Source organism: Lacerta agilis, chromosome 9, assembly GCF_009819535.1.
Source record: "Lacerta agilis isolate rLacAgi1 chromosome 9, rLacAgi1.pri, whole genome shotgun sequence".
NCBI lineage: Eukaryota > Metazoa > Chordata > Lepidosauria > Squamata > Lacertidae > Lacerta > Lacerta agilis.
In genome coordinates this window covers 62,268,548-62,282,795 of record NC_046320.1, presented here as the reverse complement: position 1 = coordinate 62,282,795, position 14,248 = coordinate 62,268,548, and the positions used below count along the sequence as shown (strand labels likewise).

At 44.6% G+C, this 14,248-nt stretch overlaps 1 protein-coding gene across 1 annotated transcript in view; it reads left to right on the top strand.

The window, feature by feature from the left end:
* BMP3 (bone morphogenetic protein 3) overlaps positions 1-13,943 on the top strand; it is a 33,891-nt gene extending 19,948 nt beyond the window's left edge. The window contains exons 2-3 of the mRNA XM_033160817.1: positions 3,584-4,494; positions 13,717-13,943. Of these exons, the coding sequence (XP_033016708.1) occupies positions 3,584-4,494; positions 13,717-13,908 (1,103 nt within the window). The 3' untranslated portion in view covers positions 13,909-13,943. The remainder of the gene's footprint in view (positions 1-3,583; positions 4,495-13,716) is intronic.
* The last annotated feature ends 305 nt before the right edge of the window (positions 13,944-14,248 follow it).

The following is a 14,248-nucleotide window of genomic DNA, read 5'->3' as shown; positions in this document are numbered from 1 at the left end:
TGTTGATTCTTCCAATATGGTTTTGGGCGCTAAATGTACTTAGAAGTTTTGTTGCAATCTAGCAGCATAGTTTTTGTTAATTAAAACAAAAAAAATATGTGCTGGATTTATATCTACTGCATCCTGAAGACCCAAGGCAGGCGTGTGTGTGTGTGTGTGTGTGTGTGTGCAAAATTTCCAATTAAAAACAGTCAAGATACAGTAAAGCAAAAAACATTACCGTTTCCTGGCTTAAAAATCATCCCGAAAAAATGCCTTACCCCAGGAACCTGTGGCCCTCCAGATGTTGCTGGACTACAACTCCCATCATTCCTGACCACTGGCCATGTTGGCTAAAGCTGATGGGAGTTGTAGTCCAACAACAACAAATGGGGGCGGTATCACTTTGGCTACCTTTGCCCTCACTGCTGCAGCAACGTAGCACCTTCATCTTTTTTCTGTTTTCACCAGGGCCATGCTAACCAATCAAAGAGGTTGTAACTGAATGAAAAATGCAGTTCTGGGCCCTGTTTTTGAAATCAAGGGGTGCTTTCAAAAAAAAGAAGACGCAATCCTACCCCTTGCCCCAGTATTAAATGGTAACTTGGGAAGTTAAATCCCATTAGATGAGACTGACAAGCAAGTGTACCTGGGTTTGCTGCTTTGGCCTGGAACTTGTCAGTTATGTGAGCGCTGCTAATGCAGGGCTGAAAGCAGAAGAGAGTTATTTTTAATCCAGTTTGTGCAGGTATTGCATTAGAGCTACAAATATCGGAAATGTAAAAAAAGCAATTTGAGCATCGCTTGTGAGAACAGCCTTCTTCGTGCCGCTGTCCATGATTTAAAAGATGATGATTAGCAAACTGTGTATCTGCTCCATGAAAAAAAAAAATATTTTCCCCACTTCTCTTCCATGTGTTCCTTTCTGCCTTTTCTAAATCAAAGCTAATATAACATCGCAGCATCTGTGGTGACAGCACCCAAGAAAGAACCAGCTTGCAGGAGTTTCCCTAACAGTTGCTAGCTGAAAATGCAGGAAAACAGTGACATCTATTGATGAAGAGCAGAAAGTTTTTAAAACATCACAAAACCTTCTTTGGGTATCTTTAGTGGAATGGCTTTAAAACCAGAATATGTGACCCTCTTGTTTGAGTTTCACTTCATCATTTTTCCACAACGTGCTCTGAACAGAACTGGAGAAAACAATTCCGTCTTCTTGCCTTTTCCATCTGGTTTAAATTCTACATGGAGTTGAGCAATTGCCACAGCACCAATGATGCAAATGGCTGTTGGGTAGAGACGACCATTTTGCTACTAACCTACACCTGAAGTATGCTAAAATCCTAAAAGGGTGAGATCACTGACCAAACTATCTAGGGACAAGAGTCTTCACTCTGTGCTATTTTGATTGTCTGTATGGGCTCACCAATTTTATAAGAAGGTTTAAAAAGTTGTCATAGGTCGCAGAGCACTAAGGTTGCTTCCAGATGGCTCTCTGCAACTGTTTAAAAGGTTGGAGCTCCAAAATGGAAGATAAGAAGCACCAGCTAGAACAGGAGTTTTCTTCCCAGCTAAGATTGCAGCAGACTTTACAATTTGCCTTTATAATTCTGAGCATTTGGGGAGGGGGTGTCCCGGCAGCCTCCACCCCCATCGTTCAGCCCAGACACTTGAGATCCAGCTCTGAGGGCCTTCTGGTGGTTCCCTCACTGGGAGAAATGAGGTTACAGGGAACCAGGCAGAGAGCCTTCTCAGTAGTGGCACCCGCCCTGTGGAATGCCCTCCAATCAGATGTCAAGGAAATAAGCAAGTATCTTACTTTTAAAAGAGATCTGAAGGCAGCCCTGTTTAGGGAAGTTTTTAATATATTGTGTTTTTAATGTTCGATTGGGAGCCGCCCAGAGTGCCTGGGGAAACCCAGCCAGATGGGCGGGGTATAAATAATAAATTATTATTTTATCTGTCTGTCTGTCTGTCTGTCTGTCTATCTGTCTATCTGTCTATCTCCCCCTTTAACACCCCCTCCAAACTAGCTGCAAACAGGATTGTTTCATTAAAGCAGATAATGTCAATCTTTCGATGGACATGCTTTCCCTCTCTTCGCCGTTAGGTGCCGTGCAACTTCCTTCCATAGCTCCAGCACAAGCAGCAGGACCCCTGTCCAACCAAAAGAGGACAAATTGGGGAAACACATATTTTAACACTCCGGGTATTTTCGCAAACGAAAGACGATTTCACACATCCCAAGGCTGCAAAACCTATGCTTGCCACGTTATCTGCATGCAGCAGGGAGATACAGCTAGGAATGGATGAATCCGCCAATTTCAGATTCTCTTTTTCCCCAACCACCCAATATTCACATTTTCGTGTGCTGTTTTGTTCAATACGCTGCGTTTCTTCACATATATAATATCCCTAACACGCACATTTTTTGTCCAGTTATTTTGTTGGAGAACTGCATTGCAAGAGTCACAGAAGTGTGATTTTTCAGAGGAAACCCGTGTTTCGGTTCGCGCCTTATTTTGGGAAGTGCAAGTTGATTGGTATTAAAATGCAAACTGGCATTAAAATGCAAACTGGACTGATTTTCTCTCCCGTCCCTCCCTACAGCAAATCCCAGAATCCTGATGAGTGTGCCTGCATGAATGTAAATCATGAGAGCCCGTGTGGTGTAGTGGTTAGGGTGCTGGACTAGGACCTGGAAGAACAGGGTTCAAATCCCCACTCAACCACATGAAGCTCACTAGGTGACCTTGAGCTCTCAGCCTTACCTACTGTTGTTCTCAAGATAAGTTGCACATGCCAACTTAAGATCCTTGGAGGAAAGATAGGGAATTGTTGTTGTTGTGGTGGTTGCAGAAATTTTATTTTTAGATGGGAGAAGCTGCTTTAAGGTTAAAGTTCCATACTCACTTACTTTGAAGTAAGCCCAACTGAGCTCAGTGGGATTAACATCTGGGGAGGCATGTACTCAGAATTGTGCTCTATGGTTCTATGATCATAGAATTGTAGAGTTGGAAGGGACCCTGAGGTTCATCTAGTCCAACCCACTACAATGAGGAATCATCTGTGGATATGGTTGCTTTTTGTATTATGTTGGAGAATGTACAACTCTATTCATTTATTTACTTAAAGCACTTTGATTCTGCTCCTCAGTATAAAAAAAAAAAAAACAGTTTCCAGGGCAGGGTGTCTTTAAAATATCAGTGCTGATGCAGTATAGCAGTAATAATACAGTCTCAGGCTTACATTCTAAAGACACAACCCAAGAGGAAAAGGGTTGGGGAGGGAGGAAGAAAAGGCAAGCTCGGGTTTGTTAAATTCCCACCTCTATATTTAACATTTTCTTGTTCGTTCCAAGAAAGGAGCAAAGCAGACTCTAGTGTGTCCTTCCCATCTCAGCCCCATTGATGAAAATGCATCCTTGCCAATTGATCAGCTGAAGTCCTGTTTTATCTATAGACCAAGACGAATCAGTTAAAGGAAACGAATGAATATTTGTTGCAATTAAAAGTGAAATTTTGTGTTAAACTGACTTGTATGATAGTCACAGGCAGACCTGACCTTTTCTATCCTCACAAATTTATGTTTTTTCTTCTCCTAGGGATCCCTGGCAACAAAGAAGTGCGGGTTTTTAACCTGACCTCCCTCACCAAGTCTGAGAACATCTTGTCTGCTCTGTTGCATTACTATGTTGGGGATCTGCAGAACAGTAGCAATAACTGCCCTCATATCAAGGGCTGCTCTCGCCATGGGCACAGGAAGCCCGGCATGCAGATCAGCCTCTCGCTGTTGAGTTTTCCTCCATCGGGAAACCAAACTCGGACCCTGGGGCATTACCCCATCAACATCTCCACTGCTTTTCGGGACGTCCTTTCTTGGCAGTGGAAGAACATTACTCAAGTCTTGAGTAAGGCAAAGCAGAACAACGACCTGCTCATTGGAGTCAAAATGGCCTCTGTCGGCCGGCACACCTGGAAGAACATGCATCCCAGCTACGAGCCGTACATTCTCGTTTACGCGAACGACTCTGCGATTTCGGAGCCTGAGAGTGTCGTCTCCAGCTTGCAAGGGCACTGGAGCCCACTTCCAGCCAGCTTTCCAAAACTAGACAGCCATTTGAAACGCGGGCTGGGGGAACGGCGGCAAAAGCGCTCCGCCAGCGTCTTGCTCCCTCTGCAGAACAATGAGCTCCCGGGCGCTGAGTACCAGTACAGCGAGGACGAAGGTTGGGAGGAGAGGAAGCACTACAAAACGCTGCAGCCCCGGCTGGCGGAGAGGGCGAAGAACAAGAAGAAGCAGAGAAAGAACAACCACCAGAAAAGCCAGACGCTGCAGTTCGATGAGCAGACCCTGAAAAAAGCAAGGAGGAAGCAGTGGAATGAGCCGAGATACTGCACACGGCGCTACCTCAAAGTGGATTTTGCAGATATTGGCTGGAGCGAATGGATTATTTCCCCTAAATCTTTTGATGCTTACTATTGCTCAGGTGAATGCCAGTTCCCGATTCCAAAGGTACAGTATTTTTTTCTCTCTCTCTCTCTTGTTTTTTTTTTTAATCTTGCTTTATCTCTACACAGTGCGGAAAAAATGCTTTTAACAAACTGCACGTGGCTTTTTTTTTTAAATGTCAATAAAATCCAGCTTGATTGTTATTAAACTATAGTATGCAGTAAGTGGGCTTTCTCTCTCTCCCTCCTCCCCCCCCTCTTTTCCTAAAGGCTAAGTAAGAATCCAGAACTAAGATAAAAAAAATAAAGTTACAGGGGGGAATTACAGGAGGCTTTTGTACAGAATTCAAATATATTATAAATTGCTTATTGGGTAATAATAATGTGTGAACTCGTGACTGCCTGGTAAATCATCACTAATATCCCCTGCATGCCCATTTCTAAAAAATAATAATAAAATACAACCGTGTTTAGTGCTTTATAAAATTTGGTGTGCTGGAAAATAAGTGCATTGGTTGGTGAGCAGGATGCCCTAAGCCACGAGGTTCCACTAGGGTGGAGAAGAAATCACGCCATTGGCATGGGATGTTTCAGCGACCATCTGGATTCCATGGGCAGCTGCTATGGTGCAGGTGCCTGTGGGAAACCCACACCAAGGACCTGAGCACGGATACACTCTTCCCTCCTGTGATTTCCAGGAACTGGTATTCAGAACCATTACAGTCTCGGACTGTAACTAGTAGCTATTGATAGCCGTCTTCTCCTCCTCCATGAATTTGTCTGTTCATTTTTTAAATCCATCCAAGTTGGTGGCCATCACTGCTCCTGTGGAACAGAGTTCCACAGTTTAACTATTATTATTGTTGTTGTTAACATTTATATACTGCCCTTCATCAAAAGATCTCAGTGTGGTTCACAAGATAAAAGCACAAATAAATTATTATTGTCAATTCGATTTATATACTATGCATAACATGAAGAAATACTTTCGCCTGTCCTGAATCTTTCAACATTTCGTTGGGTTTCCACAGGTTCTAGTGCTATGAGAGAGGGAGAAAAATCTTCCCTCTGTCCTCTTTTTCCATGACATTGTTATTACTGGCGATATCCTGAAGTTCAGACCTATCTTGTAGGCATCCTAACCCCCTCTTGCTGCGTGCCTCCTTCCACAAAACCTATGCTAGGAGAATGGCAGCCAGGCAGGCAGGTGTGGAGAGCTTCAGAAGCAGCAACCTAATCGTTTAACTGAAGGGGCATCTTCACCCCCATCGCTCAGCCCGGACACTGAGGTCCTCCTCTGAGGGTCTTCAGCTGGTTTCAGGGAAGTTACAGGGAACCACGCACAGGGCCTTCTCGGTAGTGGCACGCTCCCTGTGGAACGCCCTCCCTTCAGATGTCAAAGGAGATAAAAAAAAACTACAGTGGTACCTCCGGTTACGAATGGGATGCCATATCCCGGCAATTCCGTAACCAGAGGACCACTTCTGCGTGCACGCATGGGGTTGCAGAGTGCTTCTGCACACATGCAAGTGGCAAACCCACTTGTGGGTTTGCCGCGTTCACAACCCAAAAGACAAGGTAACGTAACCTGAGGGTCCACTGTACATAACTTTTGAAAGACATCTGAAGGCAGCTCTTTATTGGGGAGTTTTTAATGTTTGATGCTTTATTATGTTTACGTATTCTGTGAGCCACCCAGAGTGGCTGGGGAAACCCAGCCAGATGGGCGGGGTATTATTATCATCATCATCATCATCATCATCATCATTATTATTAACTATTGGGTGCCCCTGGCCATGTCAGCCCTATCATTAGGCAGAGTGAAGTGATCAACTCAGGCAGCTGATGTTGGGGAGCAGCAACGAGGTGCTGGAAGGCAGAGTGCTTGACCCTGTGGCCCTCAAGTGCCGTGAAGGACTCTGACTCATTGCTAATGTTGAAGTAAGATTCACTTGCCTATTTCACCAGTTTCTGTGCCTGGAACGGTGGGTGCAGATGGCTGCCTTTGGTTTGGGAAGGGATTCTCCTCTGCTGATGTTGCCGTATGACAGTGGTGCGTTTTTATTTTATATTTTTGGGTTTCTGACTTATTAATAGGCCTTTATTTTTTGTTATTCCGCCAACATTTGACCTCTCACAAAGCCCTTAAGGCTGCTTACAATTTGAAACAACACCCCAAGAATACTATGTATAAAGCCACAAAAAATTGCAAAGAAATAAACATCAGTAACAACCACATTTAAGCAGAAGAACAGCAAACAAAAGTCGTGTTAGAGTCCCCCAAAGATTCGTGAAACAAAATATTTTGTCATTTCCCCATATAATGTTTCAAGGGATTGCTTCTGGTAGACCTCTTTTCTTTTCAAGGGAACTCTAGAGGAAGGCACGTGGTGCATCCACTTGGTTGAAAATAAGCAGGGCTGATTCTGGTCAGTGCCTGGATGGGGCCTAGAGGTTTGCAGCCGGGGGGCGAGGGCATTCCTCTAGAGTTTAAATGCAGTTTGCATTTGGTTTGCTCTCCAAAGTGCAGCCATCCTGTGAAATTTGCACTTCTCTGAATTTTGCAATGCAGTTGCAAGGCAATGCCAGTCTTCTCATAGAACTGTACAGTTGGAGGGGACCCTGAGAATCATCTAATCCAACCCTCTGCAATGCAGGAATATGCAGCTCTCCAATACGGGGATCGAACCTGCAACCTTGGCATTATCAGCGCCATGCTCTAACCAGCTGAGCTACTTGGGCAATGAGGACTTTTCTTTCACATTTTTGCAAAGTGATTATCCCTTATCTAATGCACCTTTGTGCGATATTTTCCCTAATATAATGCACTTTTATATGTCATTTTCACTAAAATATGCATTTACATCCACTTTAATATGTGAAGAAGAAGAAGAGTTTGGATTTGATATTCCGCTTTTCACTACCCAAAGGAGTCTCAAAGCGGCTCGCATTCTCCTTTCTCTTCCTCCCCCACAACAAACACTCTGTGAGGTGAGTGGGGCTGAGAGACTTCAGAGAAGTGTGACTAGCCCAAGGTCACCCAGCAGCTGCATGTGGAGGAGCGGAGACGCGAACCCGGTTCCCCAGATTACAAGTCTACCACTCTTAACCACTATACCACACTGGCTCTCCAGTGCTTTTTAATACACATTATTTGGCTGGAGAGCTGCATTGCAAAATTCAGAGAAGCGCAAACCGGTGGAGAGTTGTTGCATTTTGGTTTTTTTTTTCCTCAGAAGATGGCTCACCATCTTAAGTGCAAGTTCAGTCGGTTTGCCTTTAAATGTGAACTGAACCAAATTCTCCCTCCATTCCTATGGTCTGATGGTGTGACTTGATACAAGACAGCTTCCTCTGCTCCTTTGTAACTACTCACACTTCTTCCTTTTTCCCTTCCTTGCCGTGTTCCCATTAACCCTCTCTCGCTCGGGTAGGCATTCTTGATATCCAGATGCAGACCAGCTGGGAGCTGGGGGAAGATAATAAAAACGGAGAGGTGGAGAGGGGAAATCCATGTGGATTTCAATCATTACCACTCTGTCTGTCTTAACAGCCTTACTTTCATCTAGCTTCCCAAAAACATGTCCGTAGGTGTCTAAGGACACTCATCATTTTTTTTTTTACACTTCATGTGTTTTCTACAGGAAACACCTGCGCAACACAAAAGGTGGCTGTTGTGCAAAGTCTGGAGCTGCTCTAATGCAGAGACAAATATATGCGGCAAAAAGTATTGCAGGCAGAGGACTGGGCAAGCATTTCAACAGTCCCACACGTAAAGAATTGCTACACAGAGAGAAAGCTAGGACAAAAAAACTGCTTCTGAAAAGGAATTCCTCTTGCTTATCTACTCTTATAGCCCAGGGGTGATGGAGAACCTGAAGCCCAGGAGGCAAATGTGGCCCCCAGGCCTCTCTAGATGGCCCTTGGGAATCCCTTCAGGTCACACCCTCCTGGAGTGCTTTTGCCTGCGTGGAATGTGTCATTGACCTGTGGCAATGATTCTTGTTTGCATGGTTGGAAGGTTTGGGTGTGTGCAGCAACCCTCTGGTTTTGTGTGTGGCTCAAATGCCACCTATGGTGCTAAGGTAAGAGCCACATCCGCTTTTGTTTCTGGCCTTCAGGCACACCCTCCAACATTTCTCCAATGAAAACAGGGACATCCTATTTTGACAACAACAACAATTTCATTCTATATACACCCAGCCGATCTGACTGGGTTTCCCCAGCCACTCTGGGAGGCTTCAAACGTATATAAAAACATAACAAAGCATTTAGAAACTTCCCCATACAGGGATGCCTCCAGTTGACTTCTAGAGGTTGTATAGTTGCTTATCTCCTTGACTCAGAGGGTCACATATTTCCATATCCTCCAACATTTCTCCAACGAAAATAGGAGTGTCCTAAGGAAAAGTGGAACATTCTGAGATCAAAGCAGAAACTGAGGGCAGCTTCCGTAAATCTGGGGCTGTCCCTGGAAAATTTGCTGATCACCAATTTGGGGAGCAGAGGCTGCTGTCGTAGCTGCTCTGACTCTGGGGTCTGCATTAGGTTTAGATAACAAGAGCCTTCAGAATATACCTATGCCTATTTATTTATTTTACTAGTTACAGCTATTTATTCAAAATATTTTTGTCCTACCTTTCCCATATAATGCTCAAGGTGGTGAACAGGCTTGTTTCTTTAGCTAATAAACACATTAGGTCCCGTCTTGCATATAAAATTGTCAGGTGTTACCAGTCCACGAGTGTTTTCACCAGCCCACCTGTCTGAACTCACAGCACTAGTCACCTGTATTGACAGTCATAAAAAGGTGGCGGGTGGAAGTCTTAATATTTATTTACAAAATGTTCCCTAACTGCTCACTGAGAATCATGCAAGCCACTATTTACAAGCCTGCATTGGCTAGTTTTGTCGCTGCCTCCTCTGTTGCTGCTGTTTTTGCTTCATGGGCCAACGTACACATAACATTATTAACACTTTTCGAAAAGAATGCTTAAATTGCCCACTTTTGTTTTGAAGAAAAAGCAGCGGTGCCCCCAACACAGATGGGAGCCCCCAAATCATTTTTTAATTTTTATTTTGTAAATCACACACGCACACACACACATACCACAGAGATAGATGCTATTACCTTCCCCCTGACTTTGGCCAGACACCTCAGTCTTATCTACCTCACAGGGTTGTTAATAAGAATAAAATGATGGGGAAGAATATATGTTGTGTGTTTTTATTGCCGTAAACTGCAATTTTTTATTATACAGTGGAGCCTCCGGTTACGTACCGTCCTCCTTACGAACGCTTCAGGTAACTGGAAGTAGATGCCCCTAGTTGTGAACTTTGCCCCGGGATGCGAGCGGAAGTTGCGCGGCGGCAGCAGCAGCAGGAGGCCCATTAGCGAAAGCGTGCCTCATGTTTAAGAATGGTTTCAGGTTAAGAACGGACCTTCGGAACGAATTAAGTTTGTAACCAGAGGTACCACTGTTTAGCAATACAGGCAGTCCTTGTTTTGTGCAGGGGGTTACGTTCCGGATCCCCATGTGTCAGTTCTGTTGGGGCCTGTGTAAAATGTTCTGCCCCACCCAGTTCCGCCCTTTTAGTGACTTTTGATGACGTTTTCAGGTCACTTCTGGGTTTGACGCCTTGCGGTCCAGCATCAATTGGATGCACGTAAATCAGCCATCGCCTGCGCACAAATATTTTCGCAATTAATAATGTAATGCCATCTCTAACACTTTGAAGGAAATTTGTTGTTGTTGTTGTTCAGTTGTTCAGTCGTGTCCGACTCTTCGTGACCCCATGGACCAGAGCACGCCAGGCACGCCTATCCTTCACTGCCTCTCGCAGTTTGGCCAAACTCATGTTAGTAGCTTCGAGAACACTGTCCAACCATCTCATCCTCTGTCGTCCCCTTCTCCTTGTGCCCTCCATCTTTCCCAACATCAGGGTCTTTTCTAGGGAGTCTTCTCTTCTCATGAGGTGGCCAAAGTACTGGAGCCTCAACTTCAGGATCTGTCCTTCCCGTGAGCACTCACGCCTGATTTCCTTAAGAATGGATAGGTTTGATCTTCTTGCAGTCCATGGGACTCTCAAGAGTCTCCTCCAGCACCACAATTCAAAAGCATCAATTCTTCGTCGATCAGCCTTCTTGATGGTCCAGCTCTCACTTCCGTACATTACTACTGGGAAAACCATAGCTTTAACTATACGGACCTTTGTCGGCAAGGTTGAAGGAAATACATGCTACAAATGTACCAAATGAATGAATAAGCAATCTGATTCTAACAGCAAGAAGGTGGCACAAAACTCGAACTCTCTGGGCCTGCTGATGCTTATAGCTCCCAAATAACTTTTTGGATAGCTGAGCCCACTTCCAGGGTCAGAGTTCGGCTGAGGAGAACAGCAGCTCAGGAGAGAAGCTTCAGGCAGGAAGAAGGATTCCCTTCTCCTCGGTCAGACACTTGGCATGATCAGAGCAGTTTCGTGTTTAAGGACATAGAACTGCTGCCGTCACATCTAGTATGACCCTGTGGGTCAGTTTACACAATGGGTAGCCCATGTGATGCTTTGGACGACAACTCTCATCGGTCCCAGGCACCAACACAAATTGCTAGGGATGATGGGAATTGTAGTTCAGCAAACTCTGGGGCGTTGGGACACCATATTGGCAGGCTCTGTTTCCCAGTTTTGGAGAACCAAATGGTGACACTTCTGCTGCACTGTATTGCTTCAAGTGCCGCACTGTATGTTCATATAGAAACTGCACATAGGAAATAAACGGGGGGGGGGGGGAATCCTCCTTGACATGCTATTTTACTATAGCCTGAAGACCAGGAAAAACTTTACAGCTTGATTCTGTTGAATGTCTAGGCTGGCTCTGAGTAACAAGAGGTTCATTCATATTTCTTAGTGCAGTGCCTGGAAGGGAAAACCAAGAGTTTTAAATTTAAACTTGAAACAGCATCCAAGCAAGGCTCTGCGTCAAGCGGAGAGTAGTTGCTCTCATACCACAACCGTGCAGGAAGGGTACCGCAGGCCAGCAAACATCTTTATTGCTATTTTGTGCATAAAACCACAAAAGCAGAACAATAAACTCACAACCCCCTTTCAGAAACTGTAATTGACTTTGGAGAAGCACAAGCTCCCAGCGTTCCTAATAAAATAGACTCGACATAAGCAGAGCACCTGTTTCCAATTCCTTCTAGCTCATAAGACACAATGGATATTTCATGGATCCCTAATGCAACCTTTTGTTCCTGGCATTCAGTGAGAGCAAAAGGACCTTAGAAAATTCCTGCGCATGTCTAGGGATAGCATAAGAGCCTTCATTTCTCTGTCCTAATCCATATGCCTGCAGTAAAATAGTCTTCTCCTGTATTCTGGCTTCATTTTGTCCATACTCTAAAGATGTGGGACCTCTAGAAATGTTTCTGGAAAAGAAATCCAGACAATTGGCTCTAAGGTCTCCTCCTCTTCCCTGCCCCACTCCACCCCACATTTTATGCATTACATCCTTTAACAGGAACACTGGGGGGGGGGGGAGGAACATAAGACAGAGAACAATATATTGTAAATTATTATTGCGTAAGATATTGACTGGCTCAAACAGCAGCGCATTGGGGAACCCCCTTTTTCCCATTTTGGGGTGTTAATAGATGCAAGAGAGATCTCTTTATAAACTGCTACACCTTCCATTTCAGCAAATCATCTGTGGAAAGGGAGAGAGGTCTGCTGGCATTATGTTCCATTTTGGAGAGGAATTTAAAGATTACCGGGAGGGAAATTGCATCTTGCACTGAAATTAAAAACACATCTTACCCGCCTGCACTTGAATGGAGTGAGAGGCCAAATCCAACAAAGTGCATGTGCAACAGCCAGAGATAGCCGTGCATAGCGTGATAAGGGGAGCTGGAATCCGCCTGGATTAGCTGTTTGATGGGGAAGAGGCAGAGAGGGGACAGAATCCAGTCCCCACTTTCCTGCTGAAGAGTTGGCTCGTATTCCAGCTTTGCTGCTTTCCAGCTTTGCTGCTTTCTGGGCTACAAGCATGCAGTTCTGGTAACTGGAGTCAGCTGGGGGAACATATTGTTGTCGTTTAGTTGTGTCCGACTCTTCGTGACCCCATGGATCAGAGCACGCCAGGCACTCCTGTCTTCCACTGCCTCCCGCAGTTTGGTCAGATTCATGTTGGTAGCTTCGAGAACACTTTCCAACCATCTCGTCCTCTGTCGTCCCCTTCTCCTTGTGCCCTCCATCTTTCCCAACATCAGGGTCTTTTCCAGCACCATAATTCAGAAGCATCAATTCTTCGGCAATCAGTCTTCTTTGTAGTCCAGCTCTTGCTTCCATACATCACTACTGGGAAAACCATATGAGCACCATCAATTTGTACGCATGTTCCCACATCCAGTTAGGAAACCTGATTTTGCATAGACATGGCCGCTAATGTGCATGTTTGGCAAGATGCACTTTGTTGCTACTAATAATTGCAGGAAACTATCTTAACAGATCAAGGTGAAAACATTATTTTGCCCGATGGCAAAGAGGGTTTGTGACCTGAGGAGAGTCCAAAGGGCCAAAAAGAGAGAGCCACATTCAGCCCCTGTCCCTTTATAGACAATACAGAGCAAGTCAAGTATAAACTGGGCAGCCTCCGTTTATTACATCATGAGCTCTTAAGAGGAAGGATGGCATGCAGCGGTTTGTGAATGGCATTCAATAAGTAATATCCAACACTGCAGCTATTTCAAGCCCTGGGTCACCAACCACTTGCTCTATCAGAGCTGGTTTTCAGATCTGTTAAGGAAGGTGTACAGCATCCAATAAGATGGCTTGATTGATGATTTTTTTTCCACTTACATAAACTGTAATGTGCAGAATTAATTAGTAATGTTAACCTATGTGCAAGGGGCGTACAGTAGCCCAAGGAACTCATTGAACTCTGTAAACATAAACACTCATAGGAGTAGGAGCTGCAAACATTCCAAGTCACTTTATCTCTAATCAACCTGAAATAATGCCTAACCAGACTGAGATATAACAATCCTGAAATACGGAGCGATCCCTGTTCAAACCGCAATCGTAAGGTCAAAATATTATTAAACAACAAATTCCAAAACAGCCATCAGAACTAAAGCATCGGAATAAACCATCATTCTTTCAGGGAAGCCTTGGCGATTAAACCTGGTATAAAAACACTGCAGATCTATTCACGGTGGTGCTGCTGTAAAGGATCGGTTAAATGTTGTGTGTTCCCAGCCCAGTTAACTGCTGTTCTTCTTTTCTGCAGGCCTTGAAGCCCTCCAACCATGCAACTATCCAAAGCATTGTGAGAGCTGTGGGTGTGGTCTCTGGGATTCCAGAGCCTTGCTGCGTCCCAGACAAGATGTCGTCTCTCAGCATCTTATTCTTCGATGAAAACAAGAACGTGGTACTCAAAGTCTACCCAAACATGACAGTGGAATCCTGCGCCTGCAGATAACACCCTCCCCTGCAACCCAAGAAGCCTTATCTTAATTAAAAAAAGAAAACCTCCTGCATTGACTTTGTTGCTTAACAGTTTCCCCCCACACACACCTGACCCCGTTTTGCACTGCCAATGCATTTCATTCTCCAAAGATTTATAAACAAGTATGAATGAAAAGACATGCAGGAGCCAAGAAGGAATACACCATAGGTTACCACAATGTGGAAGGACTAGACTGTAACTTTCTTACTGTGAGAATATGGTGTGTGTGGGGGGGGGGGGGAATGGAAAGCTCAGCACCAGTAAAGCAAGCAAAAACCTTGCTGTTGCAAGCTATGCATGGGGGGGGGGATGA